Source organism: Trichosurus vulpecula, chromosome 5 (genome assembly GCF_011100635.1).
Source record: "Trichosurus vulpecula isolate mTriVul1 chromosome 5, mTriVul1.pri, whole genome shotgun sequence".
Classification (NCBI taxonomy): Eukaryota; Metazoa; Chordata; class Mammalia; order Diprotodontia; family Phalangeridae; genus Trichosurus; species Trichosurus vulpecula.
In genome coordinates this window covers 44,852,685-44,878,964 of record NC_050577.1, presented here as the reverse complement: position 1 = coordinate 44,878,964, position 26,280 = coordinate 44,852,685, and the positions used below count along the sequence as shown (strand labels likewise).

The 26,280-nt window shown below is 37.9% G+C and overlaps 1 protein-coding gene across 3 annotated transcripts in view; it reads right to left on the bottom strand.

The window, feature by feature from the left end:
- Positions 1-1,265: 1,265 nt before the first annotated feature.
- The window catches only part of CTNNB1 (catenin beta 1), a 44,969-nt gene continuing 19,954 nt past the window's right edge, over positions 1,266-26,280 (bottom strand). For 2 of the 3 annotated variants that reach the window (XM_036759227.1, XM_036759228.1), the window contains exons 2-16: positions 12,420-12,480; positions 11,741-11,968; positions 11,299-11,552; positions 10,927-11,165; positions 10,631-10,832; positions 9,654-9,798; positions 8,019-8,122; positions 7,599-7,937; positions 6,767-6,925; positions 4,766-4,885; positions 4,526-4,676; positions 4,316-4,437; positions 3,677-3,737; positions 2,319-2,539; positions 1,266-2,045 (exon numbers count right to left, since the gene is read on the bottom strand). In XM_036759227.1, the coding sequence (XP_036615122.1) occupies positions 2,331-2,539; positions 3,677-3,737; positions 4,316-4,437; positions 4,526-4,676; positions 4,766-4,885; positions 6,767-6,925; positions 7,599-7,937; positions 8,019-8,122; positions 9,654-9,798; positions 10,631-10,832; positions 10,927-11,165; positions 11,299-11,552; positions 11,741-11,968; positions 12,420-12,432 (2,346 nt within the window). In that variant the 5' untranslated portion in view covers positions 12,433-12,480 and the 3' untranslated portion in view covers positions 1,266-2,045; positions 2,319-2,330. The remainder of the gene's footprint in view (positions 2,046-2,318; positions 2,540-3,676; positions 3,738-4,315; positions 4,438-4,525; positions 4,677-4,765; positions 4,886-6,766; positions 6,926-7,598; positions 7,938-8,018; positions 8,123-9,653; positions 9,799-10,630; positions 10,833-10,926; positions 11,166-11,298; positions 11,553-11,740; positions 11,969-12,419; positions 12,481-26,280) is intronic. The other variant, XM_036759229.1, reaches the window with a different exon arrangement.

The following is a 26,280-nucleotide window of genomic DNA, read 5'->3' as shown; positions in this document are numbered from 1 at the left end:
CCTGGAAACATTTCCAGCTTGGAATCACCAGCTGGAGATTCTCTTCTACCAGCACAACTTTGAAGAGTCAGTGTCCCCTTCATTTCACAATGAGGAATACAAGTAGAAGAATACTTGTGGAAGAAGTCAGATAGCTAGGGCTTTATAAATTTAAAGCACATATATAACGTATTTTGAGAACCTCCTCTAATTTGAACCACAGCCATTTTGATGTTATAACAAGCTGTCTCTTGTTAATGTTTTAATAGTCTATTACTGTCACCTTAGGCAAGTCACTTCCTTAAGTTAATTTGTTCGTTTTATAAAATGGTGATAATTTTGCAACAATCTGGAGGTTTATTGTGCAGATCACACGTAAAAGACATGCTCAAGCCTTAAAGCATTACATAAAATGTGAGCTATTGAAGCCATTTCCATCACTATGACCCTACATATTACAAAATTAAAATCCCTATGGCTAGCATCTTATCCTCTTGATTTCTTGAATAAATGAACTGTATTTGACATAGTTGGCAAATTCTATAATAGTGGTTTTATCAAAAAAAGAAAAAGAAAGAAATCTCTTCTTTAATCCACTCTTTAGACATACCACTAATCATGTTGCAAAAGATTAAGGGCTATTATTATTATTATTACATAGTATTACTGTCCCCCTCCCCCAATAAAGCATGGGTGGCTCCAGAAGCTGAATTCCAAGCTATCTTAGCTGTGTAACAACTAACTAGCTTTTTAGCTCTATAACCATCCATCTCACTTTTTAAAGCTATATGCACTTGTGCCCAGATGTCTTGGGGAAGCTCCATGTCATTTGGGTGGGCTTGTGCAGATTACTGGGTCATGTTGGCAGACCGGCTTCAATATCTGGCACACCACCACAGAAGATAACAGAGGCTAAAATAGTGGCAGCATTACACCCTAATCACTAGCGGCTATTCACTAATATTCTTTCAGAGGGAGAAGAGATTCCATGAAGACTTTCACAGCCAACCTTTTTGCTCTCACTCATAACAATACATGTGTGGCACTTATATGTAATCCACTCTGGGCTGTCCAATTCTAAACTCAAATTGTCATTTAACACCATTCTAATTACAACCAAGTTTTGGACAAATCATTCTCTGAAGCACATTTGTGTTTTCCTTCAAATAAAAAAGGCAAACTTATCACTTACGCAAACCATTCAGACAGGTTAAAAAACGACGTGTGAGAGCTATTTATTGCGGTAAAACCGGCATTCTTCTAAAGAAACAAGGTGACACAGTAGAATGAATTAAAAGTTTTCTTTAATTCTGAACCATTAATATAACTGCATTTTGTCTTGGAAGCATCTGTATCACAGCAGGTTACAACAACTTTGGGATAAAAGGCAACTGGTAAACTGTCCAATACAAGGTTTCAAATAACAGTTCTTACTGGCCCCTACCCAGACATATCCGAGATAAAATTTCTGATCAAAAACATGAAATAGATCCACCTGCTTATTTTAAGCATATTAAAAAGGAAACTAATCGGACCATTTCTATTTGTCTATTTTATACAAAAAGGCTACACAATGTTACACTTTATTCAGAATACAATTAGAGTGATTATGAATTAGTTAGTGTTCTACACCATTACTCGATCCTTAAAAATCAGAAATCGCTGTAGCAGTATCCACTATAACTTAACACTACGAGACTTAAAAAACTAACAGTTACTGCCCCCAAAAAAAAGGAAAAAAGGAAAAGCTACTGTCAAAGCAAGCAAAGTCAGTACCATTACAGAGATTAAAAAAAATAATTTTAACAAGCAAGGCTAGGGTTTGATAAATTCCATCTCGTGATCCATTCTTGTGCATCTTCATTTCTTGAGTCACTCCCAAAATCCATTGGTATTGTTACTCCTCGACCAAAAAGGACCAAAACAAAAAGCTTACTTCAAGTGTTCCCATAGGAAACTCAGCGTGGTTAGTGTGTCAGGCACTTTCTGAGATGCCAGCCCACCCCTCGAGCCCTCTCAGCAACTCTACAGGCCAAGCACAATGCAAGCTCACTCAGACAAGACAGCTGTGTAGAGAGAGAGAGGCTGCCATTAATGTTTAAAACAGCAAATGTTACCCATGAGAATCCATTGCAAAATGCTGTGGTACAAGACACTGAAAGACCATGTAATGACCAGAAAACTGAGAACACTCAAAGACATGCCCTTTCAGGTATCTACTCCTCTGCTACTGCCGCAGTCACGTATATACTGAAGTCGCTCCCTCCCTACCAACTGAATCCACACAGAGGGGTCTGGAGGGACAGGATTTTACCCAAATATTATGTATAACTTCTTACCTAAAGGATGATTTACAGGTCAGTATCGAACCAAGCCAACTGATTACTGTCACCTGGAGGCAACCCATCCATAAGGTCCTGGGCATGTCCCAGATCTGGAAGCCCATCAACTGGGTAATCAGCACCTGGGTGGTGGCCACCCATTTCATGTTCCATCATGGGGTCCATACCCAAGGCATCCTGGCCATAGCCACCAGAGTGGAAAGAACGATAGCTAGGATCTAAGAAAGCAACAAAGAGGAAGGAGGAGAAAAAGCAAACAAATGTTTACACTCAGGTTAGTGATGCCCAAAGGCAGCAGCCATCAGCTGAGACTGGCATTTACAGCCTTCTAGTTTGAATTTAAGCAGTTGTCCCAGTGTTCTGAATGGGACGGTCTTGTAATGTGGCTGCACAGACAAAGACCAGCATCAGTCTGTATCCTGAGGGCCCAGACTTCTTCTGAACAGTGACCTGATTTCCCACATGGGTAGTGGAGAAGGAAGAGGAAAGGGACAGAGAACCAATTATGGCACAAGTTACTAGAGAGACCTTTCACCATCTAACTGGGGATCCCTAAAAGCTGCTGAGAAGAACTTGGGACTGACCATTGGCCTGCCCTACTGAACTACCAGATAAAGTTTCACAGCTACATATCAAGGCCTTTTTTTTTTTTGGTTTCCAAATGCCATCCTATCCCCCAATATAAAAGCAAAACCATGCATAGAAACCCTACTAAAATCATGTACTCAAATCTTTTTATTCCTCTTATATGGTTTGTTTAGAGATACAAGGTACATGTAAGCCGACAAACTCTCATCTGAATTAACTCAATATTTAAACCTTTACAAAGAAAGAATGAAATGAAGAATGGTAATTTTACCTCTCTTATAAAGTCAATGTAATTCCCCACTCCACTATCAACCCATAATTGAAGTTTTAAAAAGGAAACCAAGGTCGAGGCCACCAAGAATATATCCAATCACCTAGAATATGTGAGCTCTGTAGCACTTTTTTTCTACTTCTTCCTTTCTAATGTGCTTGTAGTAAGGGGGCACAGTGCAGCAAGACAATGACCAAGAGGCAAACTAGGAGTGAACAGAACAGTAATACCCTGCTGCCAAAACACTGTCTAGCAAAATAGCAGGTAATCAATATATAGTTAACTTGCTATTCTATCACTCAAATGAAGTGTGGCTAGCTCAGAGACTCCTGGACTAGAAAGATTTTATCAGCATTCAACCTCAGAGATTTAAAAGTACTTCAGCCACCAGATACGATGGGGCAGGGGAGTTAAGTTTCCTGAGTTGTTGAAATGGCTTAAGGATTGGGAATTTGGCTTGATTTGAAATTTGCCAAGTAATATAAAACACACGTACCATCCTGACGATAACCAAGGGGTTCTCCTTGGGCACCAATATCAAGCCCAAGATCAGCAGTCTAAAGGAAGAGAAGACAAAAAAAGACTCTTACTACAAGCCAAATAAACCATTTCTACTAGAAAAGGTACACTGCCTAGTGAATTTCAAGATGTCCAACTAGTACTATAACACTCATATTTCTGTTATGGTTCTGAAGAAGCTTACTGTTAAAAATATGGGTGTTAGCACTTTTCAAACAGTTTCTGAACCACAAGACTTTTTCAAAACAGTTTCTTTAAGGACTACAGCAAAACAAATAAATAGATGAATGAATAATAAAGCTGGAATATTAGTGGAGTCAGGCACCAACCTGCTGTTTTGGCATTCAAAGCTGCTGCCACACCATTCTTCCAAGTCTGGCATGGATCCCTCTCCTCACCTCAGCCTCTAAGACTATTTTAGCTCAAATGCCACTCAACTCTACTTCCTACGGCCTTTTCCTGATCTTCTCAGTGGTTAGTGCTCTCCCTGACCTCAAAATCATCTTTTCACTATATTATTCTGTATGTACTTGATTATGTGCCTGCAGAAGCAGGGACTGCTCATTTTTGTGCTTGTGGTATGGAGACACCAAGGCTGCTTGCTGAGCTATGCTACCTCATTCCAAGTCATCGGTTCGGTTCTGAAGAGGGAGCTGGTTAGTTCGACAGAAAGACGCTTCTTGTAGTCTTGTGGCTTGTCCTCAGACATTCGGAACAACACGGCAGCCGCATATGTAGCTGGGGGAGAGGAACATGGGTCATCCATCAGAGCCTGGTCTGGCTTGGAGAAAAGCCTTCTCTCCCAGTCACTTGCTCTTATACTTACCCACACCCTCATTTCTCGAGTGCAGTAATTCGGTCAGAGGAGCAGTGGCTCCCTCGGCTTCAATTGCTTCTGCGGCTTCCTTGTCCTGAGCCAGTTCACAGAGCACCCCTGCAGCCACTCTCTGGATGTTCTCAATAGGGGAATACAGCAACTACGGGGGAAATGTACAGTTCTGGTTATTTGTACTCAATAAAGGAGATGGAGGGAGAGGGTGATGGTGCTTCACTGACGATCACCTACCTGCACAAACAGTGGAATGGTATTTAGACCCCTGATGACAATTCGATTGTGGACATCTCGGGCAAGGATATGAAGGGCACCAGTGCAACCTTCCACGATTTCTTCCATGCGAACTCCCTCCTAGGGAAGAGTGCAGTAAAGCCTGTTTGTTCCTCACTAAAAGCTTGGGAATAACTTGGCAGACTGACACTCCTCAAATGAAAAGGAGCCAATTCGTCAGCATTTATTCCTGGACACAATCTGAACCATGGTCTACAGAATCAAGTTCCCCTAATTCAGTATACTAACTCAGAAATTAATCAAGACATCATTGTATTCAAAAGCGACCCACTTCTGCACACGTTCAAGTACTCTTCCCTACTCTTAGAAGTTGGATATGCCAGACATATCATCGGCCAACATGTATGGACTCTGACAAAACAGACTGTAGATAAGATACTTCTAGAATGATTGGAGTCCTCTCCATAAGAAAGTGGAGGAAAAAAATGCAGATGAGAAATCTTATGAACAATATAACCCCTTCTCAAACTGTTTCAATTCTTCCTAACATCCCACCCATTTTGGGATGCTCCACTTTAGACAGGAAAAATTAAATTTGCCAACAGTATATCTTCATCATTAACAAATTGATTGCATGACCAATAATGCTATTACTCTAAAGTTTATTCTCTAGCTTGTGGAATGTTCAGACCCTCTGCTTCTCTACTGTCCCAAACCTCTGGAATTTTATGTATTTTATTAGCAAAAAAAGGATTAGTAATCTCTTTAATTTTTGCAACTTTTTAGTATCATCTGTGAAAAGGACTATGGAATCCTAGATCTAGAGCTGAAAGAGACTTTGGAGAGCATTCCCAGGTAAGATAAATGACTTGCCCATGGTCATCCAGATAATAAAAGCATCAGAGAGACACAAACATTGAACCCAGGTATCCTCAACACCACAGATGAATCACAAAGTTCAAGTAAACTTAATATTCTAGTAAAATATCATCTAAATTAAGAACCTGCAACCTATGTTCCCTAAAATGCTTCCCCAGGACAGCACATTTGTTTCCAGATAAAACCTAGTCAAGGAACAGACTTAAATCCTTTTTAAAAGTTAAGGACATTGGTGGAATTTGGCAGTTCAATCTTGGAATTAAAAGAAATCAGAGGCCTCTTTAGAAAGGCCCATCTTAAGGCGTATAAATCGAGACCTCAGACTTGACAGCAAAGGTCTGGGTACAGAATAGAGCGCTCTATGGTTGTTCATCTAGGTCATTTTATCCTACTTGCTCATTACTGACTCCAATTATGTTGATTTTTCTTTAAATGCTCTTCTGTGAAAATTATTTACAATTCCTCGTAGACCCAAGATGGAGAATGCTTTTCAAACAGCACAAAGTGAAGCCCAGAGAATGAAAAATAGAGAAGGATAAACTCATCTTAATTTATAGTTACTCAGTAATTCAAGGATGACCGATGCCCTTCTTACTGTGCCCAACATTTAAGGCCATTTTATTGCTCGTTTGCTTCTCCTTTGGAGACAGTAATAGCACAAATGTTCTTAGTCATTAGTCTTCCTTAAGAAGAGACAGCAAAGAAAGTAAAGCCAATGACTAGAAAAGACTGAGTTCTATGGTTTCCACCACGACAGAAGAGACTCCAGGCTAAAAATGGCCTAATCCAATCCCCTCAGCTTTACAGAGGAGGAACTGAGGCACAGAATTTCAATTACTCGCCTAACGTCACACAGTAGTCGTAACAAGGCAAGCTGGGATTTGAACCCAGGCCCTCTGACTCCAAATTCATCATTTTCCTCACTTTCACCACAAAGCCAACTCACCAGTAAAAAAGTGACATGTGACTATGCATGAAGATTTTTCGCCTTTGGAAAAATGTAAGAAGTATGAATTTTAACACTTTATCTGGGATTTCATTCTGCTTTGTCTGAGTTTATTGTAATGTTTAAGTGTCTTTTTTTTTTTTTGCTTGTTAAGTTTAAATTTAAAGTTTACACACCACAAACTGCTGCTGTGTTCCACCCATTGAAGTCCGGCGCTGGGTGTCCTGATGTGCTCTCACCAACAACTGAACTAACCGGGGAATCGCACCTTGCTCACGTAAAGGAGCGTGATTTGCTGGGCAAAGGGCAAGATTTCGGATGAGACCAACAGTAGCCTGCAAGAAAGGAGATTAAAGAATTAATGAGCAAATTAACTATATATGTGCATGCTCTTAAGTTAGTTCCCTGCCACCTCTAAGACCTACTAGAACCTTTAAAAAATAAACAGCTACTAAACAGCTGCATGCTTAAAAACAACAACCTAAAGACTCTATTGTCTAAGAAGTGTCTGTTATTCGAGGTATCTTTGAGGTCCAGCAGTACCAGTCAACCTGACTAGCTTATACTGGAAACTATGAAGATTCAGAACATCTGTAAAAGTATGTTCATTGGTAAAAGCTCCTTTCTATGCACTTTGTAAAAAGGTTTATTCCTCACAACGAGCCTATGAGGTAGGTAGTACAAGTCTTATCCTCATTTTACTGACAAGGAGATTAAGGCTCAGAGTAAATAAGTACTGCAGCCGAGACCTGGAAACATGCTTCCCGTTAGACAACCTTATCAGAGTTCACACAGCATTGTTATTTGATTCTCATAGGCCTATTAGGGAGGCAGAATAGGCTAAATTATAAATGACTAAAAAGGCTGAGGGTTAGACACAGTGCAGCCAGGACCAGAAATGAGGCCCTGAGATCCTCTACTATACCATGCTATCACTTACAATTCTGCTGATACAATAGCAGTTCTTACTGTTGCAGTAGTTTGTGCTGCTTTGTGATGATCATTTACCTTAATCAGAGGCCAATGAGATGGAGGATGTAAGAGCTTAACCACCACTGGGAGTCCATAATGGAGGCGGACAGCATTCTGCGCCATCTCAGCCTCCTGATGTCTGCTAGTCAAGTGACGAAGAGCACATATGGCAGGTTCAGTGATATCCTCCCTATCACCAGCACGAAGGACGGTGCGAACGAGGGCTTCAATTCCACCAACTTGGCACACCATCATCTTGTTCTTGTAGTTATTGCAGGTGAGGTTAGAAAGGATGCCAGCAGCACAGGTGACAACATTTATATCATCCGAGCCTAAAAGCTGAACCAGAGTCCCTAGAAGACCTTCCATTCCTTCCTATGGAAATAAGAAATTGAGACACTTAGTCTTCTTCGATCAAGAAGCCACAACTCTATTGCTGTCTAGCAAAGAATTTACCTGCTTAGTTGCAGCGTCTGAAAGATTCCTAAGAGTCCAGAGACAGTTCTGTACGAGACGTTGACTTGGATCTGTAAGGTGAAGTCCTAAAGCTTGCATTCCACCTTGAAAATAAAAATAAATTTGCTAAACTTTAAGAATTTAATATTTTTCCTACTGAATGTTAGTAGAGGATCTGCGTGACTAAACTAGCAGTCTTCCCTTAAGCAAATCACCCCCCAAAAAGTCCCCTGACTCCATCCTCTCAGAAAAGGGAGATGTCTTATCTCTTCCCACCTCCTTCAGAAAGTCATTTCTTCATTTAACCCTATTATCTCTATGCCAAAATACTTTTCTCCAGTGAGTGGCATCTTGTATGTTTCTGAAAACATTCAAGAGTCCTCCCTATCTTATTTGTGGTCAAGAATAAAGAGAAACAAGAAAAACAAGGCATGAATCGTACAGACAAACAACACAGGAATATTTTGCATAGTGCCACAGGACAAGACCCTTCATCTCAATGCTATTACTTCTGTACCAGAAAACTCTAGGATCTGGCTCACCTGGTATCCTCATTTTTTTTTCTGGGTTTCAGGTAGAAGGTTGAGATGAAGAAAATGATTCCTGCTCTTTTTCTCCCTGCTTCTCTCAAGTATTTTTCTGGGCACCTCTACCATCAAAATACTTTTTGCTAACAGAATCCTCTTTTCAATTTAGCAGAGTGCTGGTAGAATATAAAATTCTTTAAACAAGATAATGCCCCAAACCTCAATGAACCTTACAAATAATACAATTCGAAAGGAATAATTAAAGTTCAAATAATTTTAGCGGTTTCAAATGTCACTTTATAACAAATGACCAAGAACTTTGCTCTCACACTTATCTACAAAAAACTAAAGGTGGCAAACAGAAAGGATGCTATTTTAACAAAAATCCTGTTTTTCAATCACTGAGGTCAAGTACTACTTGAATTATTATAAAAACAGTAACTTTAGAACACCCTAAGAGAGTTGTGGATTGGTCCAACCTGCCTGGAAAATAATTTGGAATTATGCAAGGAAAGTCACTTAACTATTCATATTCTTTGACCAGTGATATTACTACTGGACATATTCCCCAAGAAGGTCAATGACAGAAAGGTTCTACATACAACAAAAGTCACAACAATACTCCTTATAATAGCAAAAAACTAGAAACAAAATGTGCCTGTAAACTGAGGAAATATACTGTGAAAATATGAATTCGATAAGAGTAGCAACGTGGTGGGGGAAAGGATGAGTATGGGAAGACTTGTATGATGGAGTAAAGTGAAGGCAGAACCACAAGAACAAAACCCACAATGATTACAATTGTATAAATGATAACCCTAAAAAGCAACCAAATTGATGAATCATAATGAATAATCTGTCCCAGAGAACAAATAAGAAAAAGCCTCCTCTCGAGGTGGAGGTGGGGGTCAGGATATGTACTGCCAAATGTGGGCATTGATACCAACTGTGTCAATTGGTTTGGCCTAAATGTTTGCTTTGTTATAAGCAAGGATTCAAAAAGGGAGAGGTTAAGGGAAATCACAAGAACAAAACCCAACAATAACACTTGTTTAAAACAACAGTTGCAGAAACCCTGCCCAGATGGTATTGGCTGTAATATACTTACCAGCTTCCACAATGGCTGGTTTGTTACTAGAGCAGACTGACAAAACCTTCAGTACTCTACTTGTGGTCCACAGGAGTTTTTCATAGGTATAAGTCCTCATTATATTTACCAGAGCCTGGGGCCCACCACTAGCCAGAATGATCAGCTAGAAAGACAAATATGTGTTTTTAATCACAGAAACCTAAGTATAAGAAAGACTTAAGATCAGCCCCTATGTGGCCATATAGAGTTGAAGGCTATCTTGTGATTTTATACAAATAAGGGTCCCATCTTTTTGCCATGGCCTTTTCTCACCTCTACTAAATCAGTTGCTTCTGGCATTCTATTTCCTCCACATCACACAACAGTAAACCACCTTAAGTCCATGACAAGTTTTTTCTTTTATCAGGATTCATTATAAGGGGGAAGAAAAATCAAAACCATGTTTTCTTTTACACACACACACACACACACACACACACACACACACACACACACACCCGACATCCTAAGGTATCACCTTCCCTGGTCACACCTACTACTCGAAAAAGTTCAAGAGAGGTATCACCAATCAAAAATATGCCTAGATTTAGGGGTGAAAAAAGAAAGCTACATATACTGTTACATATGGTTGGTGTCTCAAGTTTCTTTTGCTTAACTGTTTTTCTTATAAGGAAGGGTTTTGCTGTTAAGCAGGGGACTAGAAAGTTATGGTCATTAAAAACATACACACACACACACACACACACACACAGAGGCACGCACACCTCCCCCCACCTCCACCACGCACTTTGGGCTGATTAATGCAAATACAATAAACACAAACACAAGTATGTGGTACTGATGTGATTTCTAAGACTTTGAAACTTTAAAGCTTCCCTTACATCACCAAATTCTATCAAGTATTATTTGCTATGGCTCCTACCTAGTTTAGGGGCTACATGCACAGCCTTTCCTCCTATAATCCCCATATCAAGCACTAATCAAGTTGGATTTACCTTGCTTTCTTGATTGCCATAAGCCAAAATCTGAAGACAGTCTGTTGTGATAGCCAAGAATTTAACATTTGTTTTGTTGAGCAAAGCAACCATTTTCTGCAGTCCACCAGCAAGACGCACTGCCATTTTGGCTCCTTCTTGATGCAGTAAAAGGTTGTGGAGAGTCGTAATGGCATAAAACAACACAGAGTCCACTGGGGAGCTGGGAAGAAAACAAAATCTATCAGTATTGCTAGATCAACCACTATAGCTCTTTACATCTCCATTCACAAGCATGTGCTCCCAGGCTGTCTTACCCAAGCATTTTCACAAGGGCAGGAATGCCACCAGACTTAAAGATAGCCAATAAGCCTTCACGGTGATGGGAAAGATTGTGCAGCGTCCCAGCAGTACAACGTGCTGTTTCTACATCATTTGTATTTTGCATGGTACGCACGATGGCAGATACCATCTGAGGAGAGCGCATTATGGCATGTCTGGAGGCTTCTTTCTTAGATAGCTGGTGAACCATAACTGCAGCCTTATTAACCACCACCTATAACAGAATGTAAAAGATATTGCTTTGGTCCTCAAATACTTTAACAAGCAGAAAACTTTGGAATAAGTCACCTGATTCTTAAGTATAGTGAGTTCACCTCAGAATTCTATCGTTCTCTATTTTCTTTTACCTGATCCTCATCATTTAGCAATTTGGTCAATTCAGGAATTGCACGAGTGGCCAGTTCTGCATCATCCTGGTAGTTGATTAAATTCACCACAGCATGCTTTAGCATCTGAGAAGGTTCAGCCAAACGCTGAACATTAGTCGGGTGAGCCGCATCAAACTGAGTGGATGGGATCTGCATGCCCTCATCCAGTGTTTCAGGGAACATGGCAGCTCGTACTCTTTGTGCTCTGGTCATGGCGTACTGGCCATCAATATCTGAAAAATACATCAAGTCAAAACTCACCATTCACTACTTAAAATTCAATCTGATTGACTGAGGTGAAGGTCGAGTCCCAATAGAAAATAACCCTTTCCCTCATCCCAAAATTTAAAGCACTGAAACCATCACACCCTCTACCTTTAACTGAACACTCAGTTCACAAAATGACTTGTGCTTTACTTACCAGCTACCTGTTCCTGTGTGAAGGACTGAGAAAATCCCTGTTCCCATTCATATAAGACTTGGGTAGTATCGACATCTTCCTCCTCAGGGTTTCCTTTGCCACTCAGGGAGGGAGCTGTTGTTGTGGCACCAGAATGGATTCCAGAATCAAGGTAAGACTGTTGCTGCCAGTGGCTAACAGCTGCTTTTCTATCTGGCTCCATCGCCATGTCTAATTCCATCAAGTCAGCTGGAAGAAATGAAATAATAAGAAATATTATGACCACTTAAATATTTTACTTCAAATACAGAAAATATTTGTGATATGGCCCATTGAATTTTTTTTTCAGAAATAAAGTCTGATCTGAAAAGACAGCCAAGGAGAATAGAGTAATAGCCAGGATCAGCTCAGTGATGACGTGTTAAGTCCTCGGGGGACCACCTAACAGTTACTCACTGAATCAATGGAAGAATGGCACTGCATCCAGGCTCCAGAAGCAGTCATCCAGACTGTATTCCTGCTGGTGGCTTGTTTGTTTGCTATTTCACCAAGCCATTAGTACTGGTCAGCAGAAAATGGAGCAAAAGGCAGCCTGACAAGTAAGCAGGGAGAGAGGAAAGCAAGGGGATCTGAGCCAGACTGGGTTAATGGCAACAAAGCAGAGCCCCAAATAGAGTGACTGAAGACTTATGATACAAACCTTGAGTGGCCATTGTCCTTGTGGTGTTCTCAGAATCGTGGCCTATTCTACGTCACAGACCCTAAAAAGTTAATTAAATGCTATTAGAAATGTTTTTCAAAAGCAATTATGGTGTAAATTTAACTTGAAATATATTTATAATAAATTAGTAATTACTTGTAAGTAATAATGTCCCCTTTAGTCCCTCCACAAAAACTGCCCATGAAATTAACTCAAAATACCCTGTTTTTTTCAGATCTTAAATCAAACAACAAGCATTTTATCAAGTGCCTACCATATAGTAGCCACTGCTCCAGGTGCTGGAGAAGTAACCAAAAAAACCAACAGTTCTGCCCTCAAGGTGCTTTCTATTCTAACCTCAGGGATGGGAGAAGGAAAATGAAAATCTCATGATTCACACCAGGAGACATTATTTTATCACTGGCCAATTTCCTTTCCTACTTCACTGCAGCATAAATTGATCTTTATGACTAATTGGGAGCCAGTGTGGCACAGTGGAAAGAACACTGCACTGGAGGATCACAGGGGCTGACATCAGCACCCTGTTCTGCTCACTGTGAGCCTCTGAACAATGTGCTTCATCTTTCAGGGCCTTGGTTTCTCCCTCTGAAAAATGGTGTGTGTGTGTGTGCGCGCGCGCACGCAAAAACCTGTACTGGAAGCCAATGACATCCGAAGTCACAAGTCAGGAACGGTCCTAACACTATTTCTACCCACGGTGGACAATATGTTAATGATAATTTATCAAGTTATTAACTCAAAATGGTCATCCAGTGTGTTTCTATTGTTACTAGCTTAGAACCCTTCCTCAGATTAAGTCCAACTTTTCAGTGTCTGTTTTCTGTGCAGCAGGCAATTCTCCAGTTTGATTAACAGAGTTTTCTGGTCTCTTTTCCAGGTGAAAATATGTATCACAAAATCTAACTTTTTTTAATGTTTAAATCAATTTTGACTTGGCTTTAAAAAAAAATCTTCCTGTCAAGAAACTTAAGCAGAATTCACAAGTTAAAATTATTGAGAATTCAGGGAAAGATTAAATTGTGAAGGTGCATAAACACACCTGGAGAGTTTAAAGCCCCTCTGACTACTTGGTTTTCACGCTTAAGTTACTTTTATACCATTTTTTCCTTCATTCCCAACTTCAGCACAAATACTTTCTATGTAAATCTACTTAATAATAAATTATAATCAAGCATAACTAATTAACTCAAAATTAGTATTATAAAGAACTACTCTAAAAGCCAGATTCACTGTTTAAATATGGAAATTTTACAGTCCCATCTTTATGCTATTGCAAAATTTTTTTTTAAAAAGTCAAATAGGTACAGAAAAGTTTTCTAATTTCCAACAGCAACTTTTAAAAACAGTATTGCTATTACATAAACACAAAAGGTACTTCCAAACACCTCAAATATTACTCCCTAACCCCCTTAGAAACAATTAAGCAAAACTGCCTAATAGGATGGTTTCAACTAATGTCACTTGCCACTTTCTGAGTTCAATGATTGTTACTAGAAAGGATGCCCACATTTTAATGAAAGTTTTCCTCATTCTAACCAAAAAAGGTATTCCTAAAAAGCTACCTTGTTAATATATTTATCCTATTTTAAATTTCATAAAAATTTAAGGAAACCTAGATGTTTCTATCTGAACCTAAACAGATTAACATATAAATATCATCAATGGAAAAAACTCCAAACTCATAAATCCAGCATTTGATTTTTAATCAAGAACCTAATTAATGTATCCATCACTTTCTGAAATCTCATTCATCATGTTCAAGAGACCCACTGGAACATTTCCATCCCCTCCCCTCCCAAGTACACATTTCTAACACCAACAGCACTTGGCACAGTGCCAGACATTGTAAGTGCTTAATAAATGATTGTTGATTGACTTTGTGTAGCATTTGCAATTGGAGTCTAACAAGAATCACAAGAGGTAGGATCTACAGGTATTATTACCATTTTGCAGATGAGGAAACAGACTTGGAGAATTAACCCATCATTTGTTTACTCAACTAAATAAATATTGGGGTGAAATTTGAATTCAAGTGTTCCAAAGTGCTACATCCAGCCTACTATTGCTATACAACCTCTCTCTGGACATTTTTGTCTATCCTGCTAATTTTGATTTCAAATTTGGCTTTTAGCTAACTATCCTTTTGTTCAGATAAGTTTAACATGCCAAAGAAAATCTGGTAAATTTCTAATAGGCTAACATTTTCTCTTCTTCTCTATACCCAACTGATTTGCTTTATTCTCCTGATTTTCAATCTGGTAGTAACTTTACTCCAAATCACTGGGGAACATTTTCTTTTTGCCCCCTGGACTGCCAATTTACTCAAAACCTGGATTTAATTTTGTACAAAAATGGCTGAGAGGAGGTTCAGGGCACCATGTTGAAAACAGAATACTACTTCACAGTATTTCCCTGTGAATAGATTCCCATGATAATGAAGACAGATAAATTAAATTATTTAATTGCAGGGGAATTCTTAGGGGAAAAAATTTCACATCCTCAGTATGTATAAATCATCTTTAGCAGTCTAGACTTTTTCAAAACCATACTACTTATTTCTAGATTATATATTGACAATTCAACTATCTCCATATTTCTGCTTAGGTTAAGTCAACAAACCAGTACTAAATTAAGCAGTGGTTAAATAAGATAGATAACTATGGGTATGTAACTGCATATATTGTCAGTTATGTGTTGGTTACTCTTTCTGACCAGCTTTTTCTTCTTTTTGTTATAAGGGATGGCTTGGGGAAGAAGCACAAATGTTTCATGCATAACGAGTCAAGATAAAAACAAAATATATCGATATAAATTTAAAATAAAAATAAACTGCAAGGCTCAGATTGAGGAATCAGAAGAACATTATTTAGTAATCACTAATAAGTTATAGGAAAGACTAAAAAAAATGCATCCACATACCCTCATATAATAACCGTGTTCCAGAAATACAACCACTACTCACAAAATTTCATCTTCATGACACTTACGATAGAGCCATATATGCTGGCTATAGGGAAAAAAGAAAATATTATCTACTAATATGGGATGGGTGGTTCATGGGTCACTCAGTTCCTTTTTAGAAAAGGCAATTAAAAGTTTCATCATGCAGAGCATTCTCCCTCCCTCAATGGAATGCAATGATATTCTTATGGTTAATAGAATTCTCTTATTTTTCATAAAGGCCAGGCCAGACTTTCTTTTATATCATTAACACAGGTCTACTACCTTTACATACTTAAGGTTTCAGACTTCAGCAATGATCAAGAGTTCTTAATCTAGATTATGTGAATTTAAAAATTGTGATAACTGTATTTTAACAGAATTGATTTCCTTTGCAATCCTATGTATTTTATTTTATGCAACTGAAAGAATTTCGAGAAGGGGTCCGTAGGTTATCACCGGACTGCCAAAGGGATCCTTGACACATAAAAGTTTATATAAAACCCTTACCTTGACTTGCTATGGTCAAATGTATTTTTTCCTATCTAGTATAAACAAACCAACCTTAATCCACTATGGGGAGAGATGGGGTAAAAATGTCAATAAAAGGAAAATCAAAAAATGGCAATAAATCTGGATTAAATAACATTTAAATCTCATTAAATAAGCAATACCAGTCAATGGATCTGACCAATAGCTTTCTGGGTGATCATGCTAACCAAAATATCCTCACAAAAGAAAGTTGTTTTAGGTGAGAGACGCAACAAGAACTATTTCTCTGAGCTTTCTTCCAACAGAGATACTAAAATAATAAACCTAAACAACCTAGCAACATTTCCTGCAAACTGCATCTGACAGCCCTTTATGGTCATGCTAACAGCTACCAAAAAGAGAACCTCCAGTCATTTTACTTTTGCTCTTCCAATTCATTATTCTTATGATGGTGTTGGGTGACTGATCCAACTAGACTATAAGCTTCCTGAGGCCAGGAATAATGTCTTATCTAAACTGCAGATAATTTCCAGTTTCTCAGCACAGCAGGTGCAAAATGAATGTTTGTTGAATGAATAAAGTTCCTCTGTAAGGACATTCAGCCTCTAGCAAACAAATTAAACACTTAAATCAAAGCCAGGTCAGGATACAAAGAATTTAGTTTCTTGCCTTAAAAGAGCATTCATACCTTAGCTGGGGAGATAAGACCTTTAAGAAAATAACTGTGAATCAACAGAAATGATAGAATGACAGAAAACTGAGTCTGGAAGAGGATAAGAACACTGCAAAAACTGTCCATCGCTCGTAAAATTAGTATTTCAAACTGGTGTTCTCAACTCAAGAATTTTGATTGTCTTGTTTTAGGGGCCTTAATTTTAACAAATATACTTTGGAAGTGCTTGTTAACACTAGTAAAAGAATAAGCCAATTATTCCAGCAAATTAAAAAAAGCAAAAACATCAGTCATTACTTAAACTATTAGATCAAGAATAAAATATAAGTACAGATCAAAATAAATGACAGGTCTGGGCCAGATCTCTATGCTCATAGACCTAATTTTACAGAATTAGAAACTATGACCCAAAGAGATGAAGTGATTTGCTCCATGTCTTGTATTCACTTAGTGGCAACAAAAGTAAGACTAATGTATTGAAATGCTTATTAACTATATTCATGGGGTACAGATGCATATAAATTTATTAGCATGCTGAGATGGATCAAATCGATCAATATTTATATTAGGTGTTCATCATTCACCAGGAACTGTTATGTAGAGAAAAAACATCTCTGCCCTCAGAGACTTATGCCCTGTAAGAGCAGGTTTTTATCCTGGGTTATTTGGGTAATTGTATTTCAATAATTGGTTTTCTTTGTTACTGCATTTAAAAATGTTATTATAAGAAGGGGTCTTTAAAGCATCATACTTTGAAAAGGGTTCAACACCTCCCTCCAAGAACCTCTGCTATTAAGTACATTTATATACATATATAGGTACACACACGCACAGTAAAAGGTAACAGGGGATAGTAAGGTGATAATAAACTGCTAGGGAAATGAGGGAAGGCCTCATATAGGTGCCAGCTTTTGAGCTGAGTTTTGAAGAAAAATAAGGATTTTAAGCAGCATGTGAGAAGAAAGTACATTCTAGGAATGCAAAGGCACTAATATGCTGTTCACGAAGAATAGCAAGTAGGTCAGTTTGGGGAGATGTTACCACAAGCATCCAGGCAAGAGGCTATCAAAACCTGTTCTAGGATGGTGGCAGGTTGTGGAGGGGCAGAGGCAGAAGCAACACACTCTGGTAAATGACTGGTTATGTGGAGAGAGTAAGGAATTAAGGATGGCTACCCAGACTGTAAATCTGATGACTAGAAAGATGGTGGTGTCTTTGATATAAATGAGGAAACTGGAAGGGAGTGGAGGTGGGGCAGGGCAAGGTTTTTGTTTTGTTTTATTGAAAGAGATCAGTTCTAGTCTGGACACGATGAGTTTGAGAAGCCTCAGACATTAAGTTCAAAATCCAAAAGACAGCTGATGGTGCAAAGACTGCAATTCAAGTGGGAAACTATAAATGGATATATAGATCTGGGAGTCATCTAAAGAGACCATAACTGAACCCAGTGAGATCTGATGAGGTCACCTAGACTGAATATACATATATAAAGGAGAGTATTTTATACAGGGCCCTTGAATACATTGCAAGACATGAAGGACATATGCAGTGTATCAAATGCATGCGATAAAATACACTGGATTACAAAGGAAACCAATTAAAATATAATTATCAAAAATTAAAAAAAAAACAAACCAAGTTCATAGACCCCTTTAAACACAAATGCTGAAGTAAAAAGCAGTGTTCAAAGGGTTTTCTCTCACTAAACATTTCCTTGTCTCCATTAATAATGGAACTAATAATATATATGTATGTACATAGACAGATCGATACCCAGTTAATATAATTAAGCACTCAAACCCACCATTCTCAAACTACAAATTCTGTGTTACCCAAAGAGGTTGATGGGGAGGAAGAGAACACAAATGTACATCTCTCACCAAGTGGAAAGTTGTCTCTTAATTTCATTGATGACTGATTATATTGCGTAGGATGGAAAATTCCTGCCAACATTAAGTTTTTATTTTTCTTATACTTCCCTATTTACTAGTTAGTCTGTCAAGAGACAAGATTAGCCCTTGAGGCAACTTGCTAGTTATTAAAACAACTTGATCTTTGTTGAGAATTTCTGCAAATTCACTTTTAACATTCCAAACTAGCTTTACGTGTCTAAGTTCTAGAACGGATTTATACCCTGACTCCTCCCTACAGTTCCCATGAATTGTTACTAATGGTAAATAACCTATGGTGAATAAATGCTAGAAGTCAGTCAATAGATCATAATATTGGATTAACTGCCTCAATTAATTACACCAGTTTTACCTGGTTCTTGTTTTAACTTTTCACATAAAGAACAAAGTGAGGAAAAAATGTCACTTTATCATATCTCCTATTCTAAGTGAAGTCACAAACCTATGCTAAAAGAAGCAAACAGTATAGCAAAGGAAAGAACACTGAACTTAAGACTAGTGTAGGGAGACCTGGTCCTGCCATTTACTGTATTACCACGGTCAAACAAGCTGTTTAACTTCTCAGCATCAGTTTTCCTTGTAAATTATATTACCTGCCTCTTAGGATTGTTGAGTTAAACATAATCTGTGTGAAAAGTGCTCTGTCACCTTAAAATCATGTTGTTAAGGTTATCATTATCCTAACGTTATGAAGAAGGAAACTGAGGCACAGGAAGTTAATGCCACACTGCTAGTAAATCCCTGAAGTATTCCAACTCTGATCTTCCTGATTCATGTGTGCTCATGCCTGCCCCAGGGACGTGGAAGGGGACAAGGAGGGGGAAAGACAGTCAAAGAAAAGATTATACAAAACAAAAGGACCAGATCTAGGAAGCCTCTGTTCTCTCAACCTTTATAACTAAAGCCTTCAGTGATACCCTTCAAATATTCAGATTATGAATTCTTTTAAACCTAGCATCGATAAACTTGGTTTTTTTTTTTTACCATATTGATAACTACATAATAATAGCTAACATTTATATAGTGACTACTATGTGCTAAGTGCTTTATAATTATTCTCTCACTTGATTCTCACACAACCCTGCAACAAGGTAGGCGCTATTATTATCCCCCTTTTGCAGAAGAGAAAACTGAGGTAAAGAGATTAAGTGACTAAGCCAGGGTCATACATACAGTAAACATGCGAGTACATAATTAAACTCAGGTCTTCCTGAATCCAGTATGCTATCCACAGAGCCCCTAGCTGCCTCTATATGCCAGTTTCTTTTATAATCATAACATTATTGAGAATGGGTTCACAGACTTCACTAGACTTTAGAAAGTCTTTACTACGTCATATCCCAATATATCAGAATTAGAATGGATTAAAATATTGCATTTCTTGCACTCAAACCAGAGATAGTGATCTCACAAATTTTTATGGCTTAAGTTAAAACTAAATCCAGTTCCAGACTCCTGGTTTCCACTTAAATGTACAGACTTGAGGCAGGCAAAAAGAAATCTAAAAGATATCAATAAGCTATTTAACTGAAATGCCTGTTATTCTGAGTATAAGGTATTTAAAACAATTTCAAGGGACATGAAATATCCTATTTCTCAGGACTTCACAGAATGCGTCCATGACACAAAAAAAGATTCCAAGCCCTGGTTTGATGAAGTAACTATTTCTTAAAAGAATGATTAACAGAATGCTTTTGTTTATTAATGGGAAAAGGAATCAATTCAAACTTCCTTAGACAACCTTATATAAAGATCCCTTGGCAAATTCGTATCACACACAAGTGTTTCTAAATTCTAAAAGCAAAACCAATAATTTTAAAATTGGCATAGCTAGCATTTTAACTCAACTAGTATGTATTTACACAGGTAAGCCTACATTCCAGATACAATTTTGATCAACTACGTGACACAATAGCATCATTTTTCAATACACTACACCTATAGATGGGGACCAGCACCTGAATCAGAAAGAATGGAGCTCAAGTTCTGCATCAAAAACAAACTAGCTGTGTGACCATGGCAAACCAACCAAAAATGCCCCTAGCGGCCAGACTTTGCCATACAGCTATCTATCTTTTTATAATATGTATGCCATGTTATGCAGTATTATATTAAAAAAACCAACTATTAGAAATTTAAACTGTGCACTTTACAGTGTACATGTAGCACAAAGGTACGTACCCCTTACATCCACTAAATTTTGCCCATTTTGTTGGACTTTAAACAAGCTTTTATTAGTAAAATTACGTAGGTATTCCATTAATGTATGTTTATCTGCTTCTGAAACATGTGAGTTGTATCGTGATTTATCTGATGCCAAGTCAGTAGTCTTTAAAACAAAAACTCTTAATTATATTAACATATCCTAGGAAAAAATCATCATCTACTATGTAGCAATTTATTTTACCATTACAAAAAGAACAGATTAAAAAAAAAATCTTTTTTGGTCAGTAAGACTCCTGGATGCCTCTTACTAGAGTCATACTACTCTACCACCAGAACTGGATCCTTCCCTTCTTACAACAAGTGTTAAACAAAAACAAGCTATATAGTGACTGTATCCCACAACCTATAGCAGCCTTCTACCTCTGAATGGTCTCCCACCTTTCTGCTAAGAGGAAAAAGTATATTTTATCTGTCCTCAAAGATCAAGATTGGTTGTTATAATTACTCAGTTTGAACTCCTTTGAGCAATCTTCATTTACATTATTGCAATCATTGTATTTATGGTTCTTCATGTTCCGCTTGACTCTCAGTTGTCACAAATTCCTGGTTTATCTGAATTGCTCATATTGTTTCCATTACACTCAAATACCATTTTGTTCAGTCATTTTTCTAATCAATGGGTACATATTTTGTTAAAACTAAAAATGCCATTATGAATATTTTTTTAAAATCTTGGCCCTTTGTTTCTATGACCTTCTAAGGCTATATAGGGTTGCTGGGTGAAAGGACATGAACTACTTTGGTTTTTAAAAGGGTCCCACCAAAAAGGTTCCATTTTTTAGTGCCATCTTCATCTTTTCTAATTTCGTGGGCACATAATAAAGCCTCAAGGGTTGTTCTAATTTTAATTTTCATTTCTCATCACTAGTGATTTGGAGCATGATTTCACATGATCTCTGATAATTTGCCATTCTTTGGAAAACTATTAATTTATCAATTGGGAGAATGACTCCTGCAAGGTCTTATATGTCAATTCTCTAAACACCTTGAATATTAGATTAGTAGCATGTATGAAGCAAATATCTGAATCCCTCTCAATGGGTTTTATCTTATATTATTCTATCTTCATTGAATTTTGTTTTGGTAAAACTTCATTTCAAGTAATTCAAATAGTACTTTGTCTTTTGCCACCAGCTTTCTCTTGTTCCATTAAGAATCTTCCCCTCTTCCAGACATAGCTGTGAAATGTATCTCTTAATACTTACTAATTTTTTTAATGTGATCCATTTATATTCGTGTTACATTTCTATACTGTTGTGACACATATCATGCTAGTCTAAACCTAATTTTCTGCCAATTACCTTTCCAATTTTGCCAGCAGCTCTTAATATATAGGGAGCTCTTCCATTAATTTACATTCTTGGATTTATCAAACACTAAGCACCTGATTTTTTACAGTCTTTACTACATCATATCCCAGTTTGCTGAAATTAGAATGGATTAAAACTTTGCATTTCTTACACCCAAACTACAGATCACAATTTCTTATAGCTTAAGTTAAAATCAAATCAACAAACATTTATTAAGCACCTACTTTGCACAAAAAGAAGCAAAAGACAGTCCCTGCCCTCAAGGAGCTTACAGTCTAATGGGGGAGACAACATGCAAACACATATATACAAAGCAAGCTATATACAGGATGAATAAGAAACAATTAACAAAAGACGGGAAGGCACTGGATTTAAGAGGGGTTGGGGAAAGCTTCCAATAGAAGTTGGATTTTAGTTGAGCCTTAAAGGAGGACAGAGAAGTTAGTAGGCACAACAGAAAAGAGAAGTGTTTCAGGCATGGGAGATAGTCAGAGAAAATTCCTGGGAGCAGAAGGATGGAGGTCTTGTTGGTAGAACAGCCAGGAGGCCAGTGTCACTGGATGGAGAGTGCATGTTAGGGATAAGCTGAAAAAAGATTAGAAAGGTAGGAAGGGGATAGGTTATGAAGGGTTTGAATGCCAAGCAGAACATTTTTGGTTCTAAAATCAATGGAAAGTCCCAGGAGTTTATTGAGAAGAGGGTGACATGGTCAGACCTGTGCTTTAGGAAAATCACTTTAGTGGCTGAATGAAGGGTGGACTGGAGTGGGGAGAAACTTAAGGCAGGCAGAACCAACAGCAGGCTCTTGTTGCAATAGTCCAGGTGTGAGGTGATAAAGGCCTGCACCAGGGTGGGGGCAGTGTCAGAGGATAGGAGGAGTTGTATTTGGGCGATGTTGCAAAAGTAAAATCAGCAGGTCTTGACAACAGCTTGGATAGTGGAGGTGGGGTGAGAGACAGGTAGTCATCCCAGATGATTCCTAGTTGTGAGCCTCAGGGACCAGGAGGATGGTGTTGCCTTTTACAGTAAAAGGGGAAGGACAGGGGGACACGACGACAGATAATGAATTCTGTTTTGGGCACATTGAGTTTAAGATGTCTACTAGACATCCAGTTTGGGATGTCTGAAAGACAACTGGAAATGCAAGACTGTACATCAGCAGAGAGTTAGGGTCAGGATATTGAGAATCATCAGCATAGAGAGAGTAATTAAATCCATGAGAACTGATGAAATCAGTAGTATAGAGGGAGAATTGATGGCACAGGACAGACACCTATAGTTAAAGGGCATAATTTGGATGAAGATCCAGCAAAGAAGTCAGAGAAAGAGCAGTAAGACTGGAGGGAAACCAGGAGAGAGCAGTGTCCCAACCACTTAGAGAAGAGAGTATCAAGAAGACAGTGAGCAACAGTGTTCAAGGCTGCAGAGAGGTCAAGGAGGATGAGGAATGAGACTGGACAATAGCAATTAAGAGCTCATTATAGTAACTTTGGAGAGAGCAATTTTGGTGGAATGATGAGGTCAGATGCCAGATTGTAAGGGGTGAAAAACAGAGTGAGAGGTGAGAAAGTTGGGGCAAGTTCTAGGCTCCTGATTTCCATTCGAATGTAAAGATTTGTGGCAGGCATAAAAAAGTCAAAAAGATACATCAATAAACTACCATATTTCACCACATAATTGTCACAAATTTTATGACATTTTCTGGCAAAAGTGGGGTGCAACCATTATGTGGACCTTTAAAAAACAAAAAAAAAACACTGTGCCAGTACTGCTTAAAAATCATTTATTACTAAACTGTCCTAGGTGCAAGATTAGGATGCACGGAATACTTGTGAATATATGCAAAAACTGAATACTGACAATGCAATATAAATAAATGAGCATTCATATGCCACTAGTGAATACATTGCTGCTCTGTTTACCTTTCAAGCAATATGACAAACAGAACTACACCACACTACCATTATGTGATGAAAGGGTATAAACCATTTTTTGGACTGGGAAAAAACCAGGGTATGACAATTATGTGGTTAAATGTGTATTTTACTGAAATATATATCATTCTGAATATGAGGTGTCTGAAACCACTTCCAGGGGTTTTAACCAAACATCTTTCAGTGGCACTTTGCAATCCATTTTCAGTCTTATTTTCTGATAAAAATCAAAACTAATGGTGGTTTAACCACGTTTTAGTACTGAATGCCTTAACAATTATCTTAATCCTGTAAGAAATTTAAATGCTCTACCTCTCTAAAAAGTTCCTTTTAAAAGGTTTTATTCTCTAAATAGGCCAATAATCTATTCTGATTAGTGCTGCATAATACAATCTCAACTACCATGTCAGCATTATGTTTTAGATCCAAATCTATTGCCTGAAAAGGGGCAAAAAACTTATTTGTTAAAACTGCTGGAATGAGTAATGAAACATTTTCACTATTACGTAGGTCAATGTGCCCAAAAAGCTCTTACTCCTTTATAACATAAAACCCCACAATCAATTCTGGTTTTTAAGGGGGAAGGGTTGCTAAAAGGTTGGGCCAGCAACTGAAAGGTGTTTTTAAGGTCTGAAAAAGTAAAACATTACAATGTCTGTCTGGAAACTCAAGCAAATTCCTAATCTTATGGTAGCGTTTATTATCTTAATGGCATGACTGTAAAATGATGCATCTATGAGGAAAGTCTGTATTTTCACATCAATGAAATAATGGTAGAGATGTTGCCACCACCAACTCTTTCCATATTTATTACTGATAATTTAGTAAAACTTCAATTCTGCCTCCACTAATTGGTAACATAACTAATTTGAAGCAGGGTATGCTGAGCTATGGAAATGGCATTCAGTATCACGACACCGTGGAACTTAATAATTCAACATTAAATGCCTATGTGTATGACACAGTAACAGGTTGTGAGGGCAGAACAAAACAAAACCAGTCCCTATTTGCCCTCAAGAAGTTTAGATTATCATGGTGTAATAGACAACATGCTGGACTTGGAGCCAAAGAGTTGGCTTAAAACTATGCCTCTGACATTTGCCAGATGCGTGGCCTTAGGTAAATCACTTAATCTTTCTGAACCTCAGCTTTCCAATCTGTAAAATGAAAATAAATAATACCTGTAGGACCTGTTTTGAGGCTCAAATAATGTATATAAAGCACCTTGCAAACTTGAGAGTGCTTGCTATATAAATGCCAATTAACACCATCATCATAAAAATAATTTTAAGAAGGAAAGAGCACTAACAAAGATTAGCACCTGAGCTGAGCCTCCTAAGAAGATCAAGGATCTGAAAGGCAGAGATAAAAACAAAATGATTCAAGGCAGGAGGAAGATTTGTGATAATGAAGAGATCAAAAGATACATTTTTAGTTTTTAAGGCATAGCTAATATTGTCTGGTCTGGCAGGAAAAAGGACATAAGATTTGGAAGGTAGGTTAGATCCAGATCACGGAGGTTTTCCCAGGGAGGACTTAGGAGTTTTGTATCTTATCATAAAGTCTTTAATAAGGTCACCTGAGCAAAAGTGTGACATAGTCAGACCTGTATCTTGGAAGATTACTTTAGCAACAGTGTCGAAGAAGACTGGGGAGGAGAGAGAATGGAGGGCCTACATAATTCAAGTGATAGAAGGCCTTAAGTGAGGTAGGAACAGTTAAATGGACAGTTAAGTGGCAAGTGATTGGAGCTGGGTATTCCCTTTCATCACCAGAGTATTAAGGAGAATTTAGAAGGTAATGCACTTAGCCTAGTTCGAGTTGCTGAAAGTACCTGTAATTTAACTATATTTCTTTCAATATACTCTCCATCTCAGAATCTCCACACATTCTAAGTGGCCTACCCTCTTTAATTAAACCTAGTGAGGTTTTACTGTAGTTTTTATTTCTCCTATACTATAAACCTTTTAAAGTTTAGGAATAAACTTATTGTAAAATATAGTTAGAAATTTGGAATAATCTTTCACCATCAATACCATGTAGTGAAGTAACCATCTAGTGAATATGTTCTATTAAAATAGCTTTGCTTTATTAATACAGCTTAGAACATAACTTCTGGAACAAAATCTACTCATTCAATAAGTATTTCTTCAGTGCTTGCATAAAGCCCTACAAGACACCATCATAGGCCTGGGAGTTCCAAAGCCAAGGAACTCAAGTTGCTAATATTCTATCCAGGGAGCCAATCAGTGTGTACAAATAGCTGTGTATATATGTGTACACACATGCATGTACACACACACACATATACACACGTACACATACACACACAGTAGCTATCTGGTACAGGCTGAT